We start from the raw sequence: 15,926 nt of genomic DNA on the forward strand, positions 1-15,926 counted from the left end.
ATATTAATACTCCACTGTGACCACTATGACCATTGTTCGAAAAGCTGGACTATGATTCTGCTGTCGGACGGTGCAGAGGAGGAGACAGCAGTGCAGCTGAGCAGGGCTAGAGACAAGTCTGAATCCAAGAACATGGAAAAGGTGTGGCGGGGGGAGGGAAATCACAACAAAATATGATTTATAGTTATTTTAATCTCCTAAAAGCTTCTCTCTCAATATTGAAATTCTCTTTTGCAAATTAAGGCCCTGCTGAAGATTCTGGATGTTATCACATCCCAACTGGCACCCCACTTGCCCCTCCTATGCTTTTTTGTGCCCCATTCATGTTTTAAATTTGCATTGCAAACTATGAAAAAGGAAAGCTTCCGCAGAAAGCAATTTCCTGGGCCAGCAGCTCTTGGACTGATATTCCCTTTGCAATTACCAGGGCTCCTGCATGTGCGTGCTCCCCTCCTTCCTCCCACCAGCCCACCCCCTCCTCTACCTCCCCCCTCCCTTGCCAGCACCTTCTGCCTGAGCCAAGCCTATCTGACCAGCACCACAGACAGTGCTACAAGCTACCCTCTATGAAAATGCCCTGGCCGGACAGAGAAGCAAGAACCAGCTGGGAAAGGGGGCAAGGATCTTGGGTAGTCAGCTTAACAGAACACCCCAGAAGCACAGGAGTGTCGTCTGTAGTACAAGCCTCATAACTTATGTACAACAGGAAATAAAGACCCTGCTCCCAAAAGTTAACAATCTGAAACTTCGAAAAAGTCCTGCTTAAGAAACTACTAGAGGCACAGGGATTAGCAGATATCCATTCCACACAACTGAGATCTTTTAGTATCAGTGTGAAGGAAGAGCAAAAATATTTGTTGGCTTGCTGAGGTATAAATGCATCCTTCATTGTTATCCTATGTAGAAATTCAGCTGAGCAAAATTCAGAAGCAGCACAGATCTTTCTGAATCACAGCATCTTTTTTTTTTTTAACCTCTTTGGCCTCACTGCGTGTCAAGTGAGATCTTAGTTCCCCAACCAGAGATTGAACCCCCACTCCCTGCAGTGGAAGGAGGGGAGCCCTAACCACTGCACCACCAGAGAACTCCATGAATCATAGAATATTTATAAGCAGTTTTCCACATCAATACTGTCAACATATCTCACTGCTAGTGTGGTACACAGGATGGTGTGAGGAAAATATTCCAGTTAAGTTCCAGGCTCCTAACCCCTCAAAGAGGGCTCTAATAATGAAGTTCATTCTGATAATGAAACTCAAGAGACTCACGGATGCTGGCAACTGTCATGGATAGCAGAATGCATGTTCTTGGGTCTTAAGCCCATGACCAAGGAGAGTCACATGGGACTGTCCTGAACTCAGAGAGGGAAAGAAACACAACCGACTATGTGGACTGCCACCTGAAGTCCCAGGGACCGGGATTCTGGTGGATGGAAAAGTGATGGGGAGAAGATATCTTTTCAAAAAATATGCTTTAAAATGAAAAGGAAAACAAGGAACTTAAGTCTTGACTCCAAATTTATGTAATGAAATCTGCCCCAAATGGCCTGCCACCTATGAATAATTACAGGAGGATGGGGTAATCCTTCCACTTCTGACATGACCCCCCAATATACAAAAACACATTACTAATCCAGCCACACTCCCATCATTGCCTTTTTCACTCAGACCCAGTGCAAAGCCCACTCCACCCCCTAGTCTACTTACAAGAGTGAGCTCCATCAGCTCAAAAAACTAAAAGGACAGATATTTCATGAAGATCCCTCTTTTGACTGACCTGAGTGTTGCAGCTAACAGGTGGGGAAATCTTAAATATACGAGTGTTATCATGACGAGACCACTGGAACGGATCACTGCTATAAGTCAGACAAGGGCTAGAAGTTTCCGCCCTACCATCAGGTTCCTCTTTAGCCTTGACAGATCAAACTCAAGCCGAAGCAGGCTACAGAGATCAGTTCAGTCTCCGAGCCAAAGGTCTTCACAGTGAGGGACCAAAGCTGCCCTGGCCGGGCCTCTGCCGGCCCGTGTCCCAGATTAATCACCACCAGGAGGGGCCTGGACACTAGGCTGCAATCTGAGCCCAGCAGCACCTGCACAGGGTCACCCTGGCACCTCCCTCATCCCCTCAGGCAAGACTCCAGGGCGTGAAGGTATCCACCTGCTGACTACACTACCTGGAAAGGCAGGCCAGACACTTAGCCATCTTCAACCCCACAGGTAAGTCACAGGCCGTTCAAGTTAGCGCAAGAAGGAAGAGAGATGCAGAGACTCAAGGAGTGAAGTCACGGCTCCAAGAGAAAGAAAATTCTCAGCCTCTGAAGAGAAAGATTTCAATCCCCCTCTTACCACTATCTAGGGAGAATATTTAGCTTGAGACCAGTGGTGAGCGAACTAAGCCCTTAGAGGTTATGAACTAATGAGATGCTTCATGTTTGGGGCACATTCTCATCATTTATAGACCAACAGGAGGGAGGGAGAACAGAAGAGGGATTTCTTTTCAAAACACCCGCAAATGCTACCAATATGCCCATGTGAAGGAAGCTTAGACATAAATAAATTCACCCTGTGAGGGTGCAGGAGAGTTTCCTCTGAATGCCAAGACCTCACAGAACAGTTCCCTTAAATGATCTAAATCAGGACACTATTTCAAACACATGTTCACATACAGCTAGTGACTAAGTGTGATGTGTGTACACATGTCTGTTCATGCTAGAGCATACTTTTCAGGACCAATGGACCATATTATATATTCTCCTCAGAAGGCAATTTGTTTTATATTGTTGCTTCTTAAATCTACTGGGGTAGGAGAAAGTATTCTTGAGACTCAAAAAAAAAAAAAGAAAGAAAGAAAATCAAAAGGAGGAAGAGAAGCCTAAAGATCTGTTATCTTAGAACGATCTGTCCCAGGCCCCAACTTGTGATATAAGGAGAGGCCACTTGGATGGATGCACCCTTTTCCACCTGCCTCATGCCCCAGGGAGAGAAGGCAATGGCACCCCACTCCAGTACTTTTGCCTGGAAAATCCCATGGACGGAGGAGCCTGGTAGGCTGCAGTCCATGGGGTCGCTAGAGTCGGACACGATTGAGCGACTTCACTTTCACTTTTCACTTTCATGCATTGGAGAAGGAAATGGCAACCCACTCCAGTGTTCTTGCCTGGAGAATCCCAGGGACGGGAAGCCTGGTGGGCTGCCGTCTATGGGGTCGCAGAGAGTCGGACACGACTGAAGCGACTTAGCAGCAGCATGCCCCAGGGAAGGAAGGGTGGGAGAGGTCCAAGTCAGATTGAAGTGTGTATCCCTTAAAAGAGCAGAGAAAAAGCACAGGTCAGATAAGAGGAGAAAGAGCTCCTACACAGCGCCTTCATTTGAAGAGAAACACCCACATCCTGACTGTTACACCTTGTACCTCCAGAGCTCCATCTCCAAGAATTCCCTTTGAACTCCCGGCTGCAACCCAGAGTTAGGATAGAGCAGTGGCTACAATTACAACTTGCTTGCAAGGGGGTGGGGGCGGGGGTGGGGGAGAACTCTGCATTTGACGGGCCATGAAAGGTCCCTGCCTGTAAAACAGACTGGAAAACAAACCCTTAATTTAAATGTTAATGAAAGTGCTGTGGGGACATCAGAGGGTTCCCGGCTGCTCAGAGAACAGCAACACCAGCCCCAGGATTTATGGCTCCCCTTCCCCCTCCTGCCTCCCTCTCTGCCTCATCACCCACTGAAGTTTAAAGAGTAAAAAAAAAAAAAAAAAACCAACTAATTTTAACATTAACTCCGTGCTTCCACCTTGGGATGTGATTGCTAAATTATCTGTCGGCAGAACACTGATCAAAGGTGGAAAAACAGAGGCACATTGCACACATAACCCAGAAAAGTCAGCCGCAGCTAAGGAAGGAAAATTGCCATCTTTCTCCCTAATGCAGGAAGGGTAGGAGCAATAGCGGTACAGGTAGGGGCTGAAGTGGGGAGCTGCAGGCAGTAGCAGTGCAGGAAGACTCTGATCCCTCCCACGTGTTGTGCTCCCCACTTAGACCTTGGCACACCGTCTTTGCTAAGTTGGACTGGTCTGTCTCTCCATCAGACCATGCTGTCTAGTTCACTGTTGTTTCCCCAGGGTCTAGCACGCTATAATGCTTAAGAAGTATCTGGAGAGAAAGAGAGATCAGGACAGGAGAGAGACAGCAACGGAGACAGAGCAGAGAAAGAAAGAATGGAAACACTGAGACTGAGGGATGGAAATGTATCTGTAGCAGGGGCAGGGTCTCAATGCACCGGCTTGGTACCCACAGCACCCCACTTTCTGCAGCAGCCTCTGCTTCTAGCTGCAGTGTTTCATTTCAGTTCTTCACAACTGAGCCAACCTTCCTGGCCAGGGAAGGAGTAGCTCCCACAAATGGGGTCTGGGCCAGCCAGGGCTGGTTGGGTTGCTGCTCTCAGGCCAGCAGCTCAGCACATGAGTCTCTCTGTGCCCAATATGCCCTGGGTAGTGGCAGAAATCCAGGGTCATGAGGAAGTGAAACCCACCCCTGTGGCATTTCATCTATGCTACTGATGGATATGTCTGTCGGAGAGGCTTGGCTTAGCACAGGCAATGAACTCTAGGGTGGCGGGCAGTGCCCTGAGATTCAGCAGGACGAGACTTCAATTCAGTTGTTTCCTTATGCCGATCTCTTTCCAGTTAGGTCATCTTAGGCTGGACCAGTGGGCCCACCAAGCATCACAGAGTTCCCATCTTTCTCCAGACAACCTGCTACCCCTTCCAGCCATGCCAGGCTCTGGCCTGTCCACACTGTCTTTGTGTCCCTGACATTCTCATCCAGGGCACACTTGTAGGAGACTCCCTCTAGTATGCTCTTCAGCCTGGCAAAGGGGGACAATGAGCTCCTCCTTGCTGACAGAAGGTGCCCTTTCCTGAGCAAGGCCCTGACCCTGGGAAGGGGGAAGAGACAGATCTTGAAAGCTGTGGGCCAAACCATCAGGATGATCAGCTACAGTGTAAAACACAACAAAGTCATCCATCAGTCTTTCTTCAGGTTAGCAAGGTTAGGGATCCCCTTCGGGACCAGCTCTTTATCACCAACTAGCAAAAGCAAAACTCAGGGACACAACATTTACTTTTGATTTGTCTTCCCCTAAAATCACTGAGTGAGTTAGGAAGCCTAGGGCCAACGGATTGTTGAACCACTGGGAACCAAAAGAATCTAAGCTGAAAGTTGGCTGCCTTTTTTTCCCAATCTTTCAAACCTCTCTGTCAGAGAAACTCCAGATGCAATTACCTTTCACTAAAGAAGGGCGTATTTCAACAGGCTGGTGAATGTGTCTGCCACACACACAACACACAGTAAACCCTGTAGCCACTGAGAACAAACACCCACTCTCCACAGAAATCTACCCCCTTGCTGAACAGTACACAGTGATGGCTTTCCTTCCAGACTCTCCCTCACCTCTGGGAGAAATGAAGCAAGAAGGGGCAGCTCCTCCATCAAAAGCCCCCAGAGGCCACAACTCACTTTACAAATTTGAATCGGTACATTTCATGCAGACTTGGACTAATCCCCCCAAAAACAAACAGGCCACCACAGCGAGCAAAGTTACACAAAATTATATTGTATATTTAATAACACAGCTATGTCAAATTTCTACGCCTATACCACTCATATGTTTCCCTAATGACAGAAACAAGAGAGAAGGGATTAAAACCCAAGTGTCCTGGGAAGCCTTCCTGACCACACTCACTCACATGATAGCAAGAGTTGTTCGGAGATGGGGAAAGGATTCTGCTGAGCATCTCCGTTTTCTTGGAGGGCAATAACAAATATGGTGTCTGCAGAGGAAGGAGGAGCCTGTCTCTTCCCCTCCTAGGCAAACAGGGCGATAGGGCTCCAGACTCATTTCACCACCAGGCCCCTCCCAGCCAGCTTGCAAGGGCCCTGCGCACTGAAGATCTACATGCACTGGCACTCCTGGGATGCGGTGAGCATTCACAGCTACGTGAGTGAGCTTAGCCTTGATTGCATACTGTCTTCCTCCCCTTGCCCTCTCTATCGCAACTCTAGCCTCCAGAAATGGAATGTTCCCAGGTCCCCACTGAGCCTTTCAAGGGCCACAGCTACTGTGCAAGATTCTGGTGGGTGAAGGCCCTGCAGTGACCCAGGGGCCTGCCTCATGGCCCTCCCTGAGCACTACAGCATGTGGCAATAGGCTGGAGACCTGAGCCTCTTCAGCCCTATCCCACATGCACCCTTCCCTGAGCCTCAATTTCTCCATCTGCCAGGAAGGGGATGCCCCTCTCTCTTCCTCAACCAAGACACACTAGTTTCAGGCACTTAGTATTGTCAAGCGACCATCGCAGTTGTGTTCCCATCTTTCCCCACTACTGAGTAAGATCCTTGGGAGAGTCACCCCACAGCAAGTGTTCAGTCTGTACACAGGGCACATAGAGGAAAGGGAGTGAGGAAAAAAGTGATGGAAAGTAGAAGGGATGAAATCGAGTCTTTAACAGTTATTCATTTCCCTACTCTGAGTATTTACTATATCCAGCTAGAAATAATCTTTTAATAGCAATGTAATGCACTGCACATTTTAAAAACTCTGCTTTTCTGTGATACTCATGGAAAAGTGCTCAGAACTCCATGTGACCTCAGGAGATATATCCTGAGACCAGCTGGGCCCCACAATTACACCCAGACACATGCCCTTCCACCTCCAGCATCTCACTTCTGTTCCATCTCAACCTGTCCTCTTGACACTCATCACACAGCTCCAGACTAGGCCTCCTCTACCGGAAGAGGGCTGCCATCTATAAGTCACAAATCCTAAAAACAGAATCATTAGTGTTGGTGCAAGAAGATGTTATTAGATGTTGGTACAAGGAGGGCATGTAGGAGGAAGAGGGAAAGGTCTTTGCCTACCATCTTGAAGCCTACTGGCTTTCCTTCTGTGTTTTTTGAGTACCTAAATGTGGCTCTAAGCACATGACTGGTATTAAATATCATCCTCCAAGAGTGTTTACAAATCAAGAACTCAATGTCAAGGAAGGAAGGAGACGCTGACATTTGGACACAGGACAGAATACCCGCTTTCTTTCAGGCATGAACACCTCAAATTAAGCCTAGGGCTTGAGGTTTCACATTTCATACTACAAGTTTCTAAGTACACACACAGGAAAAGAAGGCAGATAAGTCCCAGCATCAAAGATAAACATGATGAATAGCTCTGACAAGTTATTTTAAATAGAAGAAAGAGAATGAGATGTGCTCGGTCTCCCAAATGACCAGGTTCCTTCTCACTACACCAAGGAGCAGTGGGGGAATGAGTCGCTGTCAGGCAGGTGAGGAGCACCTGTCCTGGAGTACGGCTGCTGCCCACCTGCTCCTCACATGGGGTTCATAGCCACATCACATGAGTGACACTGACGACCACACTCAATAGGAAAGGTGGCCGGGAGGGGAACAGAAGGCAGCCATGGAGGGCAGGAACTCACGGGGGGAAAGGAGAGGAAAGAGATTCCTGCTGAGTTCTCACCTTAAGAAGACTGCAAAAGAGCAGTGTGACTCCATGAGGGCCAGGAGAAGCCCAAGGGAAGGGTGAGACATGAGAGCAGTCAAAGCCGCTAAATAAATGCTTTACCAGGCAGGAGATATTCTGGCTGACATAAGACTCTAGCCCTTTAAGCTTTGTAGAGTATTTTCACATTCATTATTTCAGATCATCTTCACAATAACCTAGTAAGGATTATGAAAGAAATGGTATTCATATTTAACAGATGAGGAAACCATGGCTTCAAGCATTTACCCAAGGCCACTCTGCCGGTGGCAAAGCAGAATTCCAGATTCGCAGAGCAGGCCCTCCACCTAGGAGGCAATGTCTTTCCAGATTGAGAAAATGGATGAATTTACTGAAAGATTCAGATTCACTGACATAGTAAGAAGAAATTGATCTAATGTAAGATGAAAAATCCCTATCCCAATATATTTTGGGGGTAAGACAAAAAGTAGCAGAGAGAATACCAACATATACTCTGGTCATTTAGTACAACAACAATATCCTAAATGCAAACTACTTTTTAAAATAGTCCAAAACATCATTTGTGGACTTGGGGAAAAGTTCATCTCAATAGTGAATGAAGGAATCATCCCGGGGCAAGAAAGCACACCAAGAAGACAAGATGTAAGGACACCAAGAAGACTCTTAGGGAGAATGTAAGGAAAACATGAGACCTCAGTTTTCAAAGATGGGGCCTATCAAGGACTTGGCAGAGGGTCTGGCATAGAACACATGACTAATGAATGTTAGCTGCTGGTAGCAGTGGTGGTTATACAGCAGAGCTAGTAATATTAAGAAGCTAGATCTTTCCTCAAATCCAGCTTCCAAGCTGTGGCCAAAAAAACAAAAACAAAACCCAAAGTCAGTTTATTGTGATCAAAACTACTTAGTGACAAAGGCAGACTCTGTCCTCAACCTCTCTTATCAACATCATCTTCAACAGCTACCACGCTCTATCCTGTTAACAGGTAGCCTAACACACTCCAGAGGAGGTGGCAGAAGTAGAGGAACACGAAGATGGGGATGCTGAGGAGCCTGTACATGTCTTTGGCCTGAATTCACCTGCAGGAAGCACATGGGCCATCTCCATCCTGAAGAACATCCCTCTACCACCAATCACACCCTAGCCCACCCATCTACTGAAGCCAGCATAAGTCCTCAGGTAAGCACCAAGATGAAGTCACCAGCCCACCTGTCCCTTCCCGCCCTTATAAATATCCAGCCCACAGACACACAAGCTTGGCTAACTGGCTTTAAAGGGGGCAGTGTTAGGAAGAAACTGAGGAGGGGCCAGAGCCCAGCAGCTCCATTTTCCACCCTTGGCTCCCACACACTTAGGCCTCTCTACTCCCCGCTGCTCTTTCCTTCCCTTTTTCTGAGGATTGCTAGAATGATTTGTTCCAAACAGCGACAGGTTTATAGGTTAGCCGACACCTTCGCTCTGTGGAATTTTAATTAACTTCTCTCATCGTCAATATGCTAAGGAACGGGGTCTCCATGCTCTGAGGTCAGCAATGTGTTTCAGGTCCTGCTATATCAGCCGTCAAATTGAAGAATTAATGACGTGGCTAATCGGCTCTAATTCTTTAGGAAGAAAAAAAGTTTGAAAGAGAGCTGTGGAAGGGGCAGGAGGAGGGGTGCAGGCTCCTTGGGGTGAGAAGAAAAAGGCTGAAGGGGGCTGAGCAAAGAGGGAGACCAACTCTCTCCTAAAACAAGTGACTGACTTAAACCTGACGCTGGAGGGTGTCAGCCCTACAGCTGTCCCATTGATCATTCGGAGGGGAGTGAAGGGTAAAGGAAGTGGGAGAAGACACCAGGTAAACACTCTGATAGAGCAGGTGCAGATAGGGTGTCTATGTACCCTGCTTGGGGAGAGGCTCTGCCTCGGTTTAAGAAAGTCTAGAAAGCAGAAGTCAGGATGCTTAGTCATGGGTAAAACTAGACAAACACCAGTTAGGCCAAAGGGTAGGATAAAGCCACCATCAAAACCGGCACTTCTGCTACAGTTGTCAATGAATCTACTCCACAAACATGACTTTGCACACAAGCCCAAGTGGACATGGGCCCCAAGCCTCTCCTGATGACGCCCACCTGCCTTGTAAAATAAAAGCATTATTTCACAAGACAAAACCATACCCCAAAACATCTCCCTTACCTGAGCAATGGGCTGATAGCAATGGACCAGACTCGGTCTTCAGTCTGGATGGTGTGTAAGCACTGCCCCAGCCGGCCTGAGGCCAAAGGCCATACCTGGAAACAGGAGAGGAGATGCTCTCGTTGGCGTTGCCTGGGATCGGGTAGGGGGGCTGGAAAGATGCACCAGGTGGAGTCCCTGTCCCAAGCGGGTGGGGGAATGGAGAATCTTTGTGTCCTGCACACACAGAGCTCTGGGGAGCACAGAGGGGCCTCTCCAGCTTCTACCTTACCTACCTAACCTGGACAGACACCAGCTCCGAATCCTAACCACCCTCTCACTTCCACCTGAGAACCCTTAAGCAGCAGCCAGTTCTATACTAGGGAATCGGTTTCACATTCCTCAACTGGAATCCGACTGAGAAGCATTAGCAGGGGAGGCTCACCTCTCTCAGTAACCTCCCTGTGTTTGTGGGTTTTCCTTTTCCTATCTATCACCAAGATTTTACTTTAGAGAGGTAGACAGACGGAAGAACATCAAGGCCCAGTAAGAGAGGACAGAGACAGAATTAGAGTAGAATTAGAGAGACAGGAATAAAAGAGAAAGATCCAACGGAAGAAGAATGGAAGAAGAGGACTTCAAAGTGGGAAGGTGGTGTGTTGTTTGTTTGTTTGTTGATAATACCCAGAATCCAGTGCTATTCATGTCAGCAGGGAATTTAGCACCTAGTGTCACCAAAAGTAGCAAAAAAGCTTAACTCTTTTAAGCTTCCATATCTCCTACAGGTTAAAAATATTGCTTGGAGCACATTATCTGGTCCCTATCAGTCAGGAATGTACATTAGCAGCCACTCTGGGCTTAACTCTAATCAACACTCACAGAGCCCTCTCAGTGGTCAGTGCATTTAGAAATCTCCCATTAAGCACAAGGCCCGCTCACCGCACCCTACCCTAGATGACACACACAGGGGACTAAGCCTCTAACCAAACAGAGAGGAAACCTCAGATGTACACGGCTGTCCCCAGACAGCAACCGAGGAGGGATCCTGAGGCAGCCAGATGGATCAGTGACCTCTCAAGGTCCCTGTGGTGCTATAAGGGGAACACACGAAAGTCAGTCAGGACCTTAGATGGAAGAACTCTCAGGAAACATTCCTTGAGTTTAAGGGGTAGGTGATGGAGTGGGGGTGGTCCTGACTTCTTAGGATCACGTATCTCTTCTCTAAAACGGAGAAAGTGTTTCTTAGGTTTTGTGTGTCTATGATAGGGGGAGGAGGGTGTGAGTTACTTTTCCCAACATAGGGAAAAGAAAATAAATTTAATAAGAAGATACTGAATGAAGAAGGGCAGAAAACAATGGTCAATAACACAACTTTTCCTGGAATGTCATGATTTTGGCTCATTCTTTTGGATCAGGTCACTTTGGTAGTAACTAAATGCATTTAATGTCCTCTTTCAGATCGGCTCAGCTTGGAAGAGAAGTTTGCCTCTTCCCTGATGCAAACTACCGAGGAGACAGGTTCTTGTTGGGGGTGGGTGGGGAGACACTAAAGACTGTGATTATAAAATCTGTGAGTACGTCTCAAGGCCAGAATTCACTAGAGTCCTTCACTGAACAGGCTGATGGATCCCACTGTGAAAAAACACAGAACAAAGTTCCTGGTTCCCAGGAGTGGCTCTAGAAGCATGCTGCAATTTCTCAAGGACAATCTAGGGAAAGTGGCCTCTTGACCTGCAGAAGCACACCATCCACCAAAACATGAGCATTCTCATCACATCTTAACCTTCAGTGCTCAAATCCAAACAGACTCATCCCTGGAGAAGATGTAACTCAGTGGAAGTGGACATATATACAGTCGTTTTATAAAATAACTGGCAATATGTATAAACACCCTTAAAAGGACCAAAGTCTTGAACCCGGTAATTCTAATGCTGAGACTCTATCCTAGGAAAATTATCCTAAAATGAAGAAAAACCTAATGATAAAAATATTCCCTGCAGCTCCATTAGCAGGAAGAGCTCATAAGGGCTTTAGGATTAGACAAATCTGGGTTTGAACCCTAGTTGCTACTTATGTATCTCTGATGTTAGGAATATTTTATAACTTCTTAGCCTCAGTTTCCTCAAGTATAAAACAGGAGGTAATGCCTATCTCTTAGGGTTGCAGTGTGGAAAAGTGAAGCTAAGTGTAAAGCACCTAGCACAGAAGCACCGTATTTGGCAGGCATTAGGCATCAATAATGGTGGTTCTTATTACTACAGGAAAAGCTAGATATAAACATCCAATAGGAAAAATAATAATTAAATTATAAGTTCCATTGTGAAGCCATTAAAGATGACCAATAATTTATAATAATAATAGAAAACCTTAAAAAATAAAGTAGACATAACAGGGTATACATAAGATACACTATGTGAAAGTCGCTCAGTCTTGCCCACCTCTTTGCAACTCCACAGACTATACAGACCATGGAATTCTCCAGGCCAGAATACAGGAATGGATAGCCTTTCCCTCCTCCAGGGGATCTTCCTAATCCAGGGATCGAACCCAGGTCTCCTGCACTGCAGGTGGATTTTTTACCAGCCCAGCTATCAGGGAAGGAGTGTAAAACAAAGTGAGGTTCCACCTCACGCCAGCCAGAATGGCCGTCATCAAAAATCTACAAACAGTAAATGCCGAGAGGGTATGGAAAAAAGGGAACCCTCCTACACTTTTGTAAGAATGCAAACTGGTTCAGCCACTATGGAGAACAGTAGGGAGGTTTCATTAAAAAACTAAAAATGGAGCTATGATATGATCTACCAATACCACTGTGGCACAGACCCAGAGAAAACCATAATTTGAAGAGATATGTACCCCAATGTTCACTGTACACTATTCACAATAGACAACATATCCACTGACAGAGGAAGGGATAAAGATGTGGTACATTCATACAATGGAATATTACTCAGTCATAATACCAAAAGAAATAATGCCACTTGCAACAACTTGGATGGACCTGGAGACTGTCATACTAAGTGAAGTAAGTCAGACAGAAAAAAGACAAATATCATATGATAATACTTGTATGTATCATCTAAAAAATGGTACAAATGAACCTATTTACAAAACAGAAATAGAGTCACAGACATAGAAAACAAACTAATGGTTACCAAGGGGGACGTGGCGGGGAGGATAAATTGAGAGACTGGGACTGACACATACACACTACTGTAAGAAAAACAGGTAACTAATAAAGGCCTACTGTATATATAGCACAGGGAACTCTACTCAATGCTTTGTAATGACCTATATGAGAACAGAATCTAAAAAAAGGGGGATATAAGTATATGTATAACTGATTCACTTTGCTGTACAGCAGAAACACGACAGTGTAAATCAACTATACTCCAATAATAATTAATTTTAAAAATAGATATATTATGACCATAATTATGTGGGGGAAAATTACACTAAAGAATAAAATGAGAAAATGAATAAATGTAAAGGGCTTATTAGCACAGTACCTGTACATTCTGTGTTATTATAAAACAAAAAAAGCAAACCTATGCACTGAAAAATACCTAAAAGATAAAACATAAAAACAACAGTTCAAATGTCCCCTCCTTCATAAAATCTCCCCTTCCAAGTCAGATGTGAACCCTCTAAACTCAAAACTTTCTGGCCGTTTCCCCAGAGCCTTACAACTTCATAAACTTGGCCACTTCCAACCAGCTTCATAGCTAGTACATGCAGTCTCAGTTCCCCTTAAAGAAAGACTATCTTCTTCCCCTTTGAAGCCTCACATAGAGTAGGCACTTATCAGAATGAAGAAAAAAGGGAAAAAAATGAACAAATGATCAGTCTTGGCCCAGACCCAGCAGGAATGTAAGCTACCATTCTATCACATCTCAGGATGGAGCCAGTCTCACTAAAGTCAGTCCAGAGAGGCAATCCAAGCTAAGTCACAGTAATTCTGAAACTTGGGTCAGGGTCAGGGGTCTACAGATGTTTACAGATGAACATGACTAAGTTCTTATGTAGGTCCAGGTTTTAGAAACCTGTAGAAGCAGCTGGAGAATTACAGATGTCACCAAAAAGAAATGGAGAGTCAGTTATAAAAGGCTAACTGTGGGTAACATGCAAATGGTCCAGGAAGATGAAGGTGGCTAAATGCAAAGACAACAATAGAAGGAGGGGACAGAAGCAGCTATTGAAAGCCAGAAAAGATGAGCTGGCCTAGAGGTCACTGGGAACCCCCAAAATAGCCAACTAGCTTCCTGGAGTTGAACCAAGGGAAGAATTCTGTCACTGACTAAAAAGAAATCTTCAAAAGGAATAAGAATGTACTGTAGTGATAATTTGAGAATTAGAGAGTACTGATTTTAATGCTTAAAAACTCTAAAACACTAAATAGTTGTACTTAAAACATGAAACTAACCCAATATTCCAAGTAAAATTGCTGTCAATCTTCAACTGTAATCAGTCTATACCATGAATTGCTACATATGGTCATAAAACTTAGTTGTATACTGCTCTGGGTGGCAGACTACAGAGAAATGGATGGAAGAAAGAGATATCATTGAAGGTTTCACAGAGAACCTTGAAGCCATGACAATAAAATGCTAAAATGAGACAAGAATATCTAGGTCACACATGTACAAAAGGTTTCTAAGAAAACTGTCTTCTGAGAAGTATAGCAAAATTAAGGCTAGTTTTTTTGCAAGGAATGGTACAAAGATGGTGACCAATCAGAAATGTGAAATGTTTGGGGTGGAGGATTCGGATAAAAGAAATTCAGTTTCCGTGTTGGTTTGAAAGATTTTCTGAATTTTTCTCAGGCTCCCTGTGCTGATGAGCACATTTCTTGGACAGAAGACAAAGTATAAGAAAAAAATGAGCAAAGGGAGGAGAAACTTCCATAAATAGAAAGGAACATATTTAGTCCTTTTTACATAAATTAGCAACATTTTTACATGAAGGTATAATCAGTAAAGAGAACATGGAGTCAGAAAAGTTAGTAAAGACTGCAACTTCTCTCTCCTGAGTCCTCTGCCCCATGTGTCTTAGAGCCCCATTAGCTGACATGGACAAGCATTTTGCTCCTGTTAGCAATGTGGAGTCTCCAGACGCTGGGAAACACACAAGCAAGAACCTATCAAGCTTCCTGCACCATCAACTGAATTGTCAGCAAAGTTCCCACAGCCTCCCCAAAGGACCAGGCATATATGAGCCCTGGCAAGGGATGGACACAGAGATGGAGAAAGTTCTTCTCTGTCTCACATATGGAAGCCTATTTAACCCAGACATGAAGGAGCTGAGTCCATAAAGCAGGGGTCATGCTACTTATCAGTCTCATTCTGTTGGGCCTCGGCAGATGTCTGAGTTTAGACCAGGCAACTTGGCAATGACACAACAAACAATGCCCTCCTCTCATTGTCTTTCCACTGCTTACTAACCACATCACTCTCCAGAGAAGCAGTAAAAACACATTTTAATTATCAGCCCGATTCCTTATAAACAAGGTGGTAAAAAATTAACCTTCCCAAACACAGAGTGAGCAAAAGGTGGGAGATTTTAAAATAAAATATTGGGGTTAGAACTCAACCCACAAACTTGAGGAAACTCAGCTCAGGGAGGAAAAGCTGGCCAGGCCCTGTGTTTTTGAGTTCACGCCACATTTCAAGTGAGTGGCAAACTTCCCAGCCACTGTCCACTCCTTTCCCAGGCCAGCTGGCAGGGACACAGCCTGGCATGGCAAGCTGCATGCCAGAGGCACATAAGTGAGTTCTTTATTGTGCCGTTCCCCTGCTGCCCCAACTCAATGCCCTCCGCCAATCCTGAAACTCAAGCTCCTATCCACCCCCTCCTTCCCCACTCCCTATAGACAGGAGGGAATAGCAGTATGTAAGGAGGAGCTCTCACCTTGGCTGTCCTGTCTCTGGAGCCACTCACAATGATGCCCCCTTTGCAGTCCACACAGTTCACCTCCTGTACATGGGCTGAGTACTTGACAGTGAAGGTGCTATGAATCTTATGAATACCAATCTTCCCATCTCTAGGAGAAAAATAAGAAACCAACCCCTGAGAGCCAATTACTTTCTCTGCAGGAAGAGAACAAGTCTATAGAAACAGCCCAAATCTCCAATGACTTCCAATTTGCTAAGCTTTAGGCAATTCAGCCCAATAGGTGCTGAGTTTCTAGATACCTTTACTTCTTCAGTACACTTGGGGCTGAAGAAAGCTGAGAGACAAAACAAATC

The 15,926-nt window shown here is 45.4% G+C and overlaps 1 protein-coding gene across 3 annotated transcripts in view; it reads right to left on the minus strand.

Annotated features, from left to right (window-relative positions):
- FBXW4 (F-box and WD repeat domain containing 4) overlaps positions 1-15,926 on the minus strand; it is an 83,433-nt gene that overhangs the window by 46,460 nt on the left and 21,047 nt on the right. For 2 of the 3 annotated variants that reach the window (XM_061403181.1, XM_061403183.1), the window contains exons 4-5: positions 15,589-15,721; positions 9,703-9,797 (exon numbers count right to left, since the gene is read on the minus strand). In XM_061403181.1, the coding sequence (XP_061259165.1) occupies positions 9,703-9,797; positions 15,589-15,721 (228 nt within the window). Of the gene's footprint in view, positions 1-490; positions 3,301-9,702; positions 9,798-15,588; positions 15,722-15,926 lie in introns of those variants that run through there. The other variant, XM_061403182.1, reaches the window with a different exon arrangement.

The sequence above is a fragment of the Bos javanicus genome, chromosome 26, assembly GCF_032452875.1.
Source record: "Bos javanicus breed banteng chromosome 26, ARS-OSU_banteng_1.0, whole genome shotgun sequence".
Taxonomy (NCBI): Eukaryota; Metazoa; Chordata; class Mammalia; order Artiodactyla; family Bovidae; genus Bos; species Bos javanicus.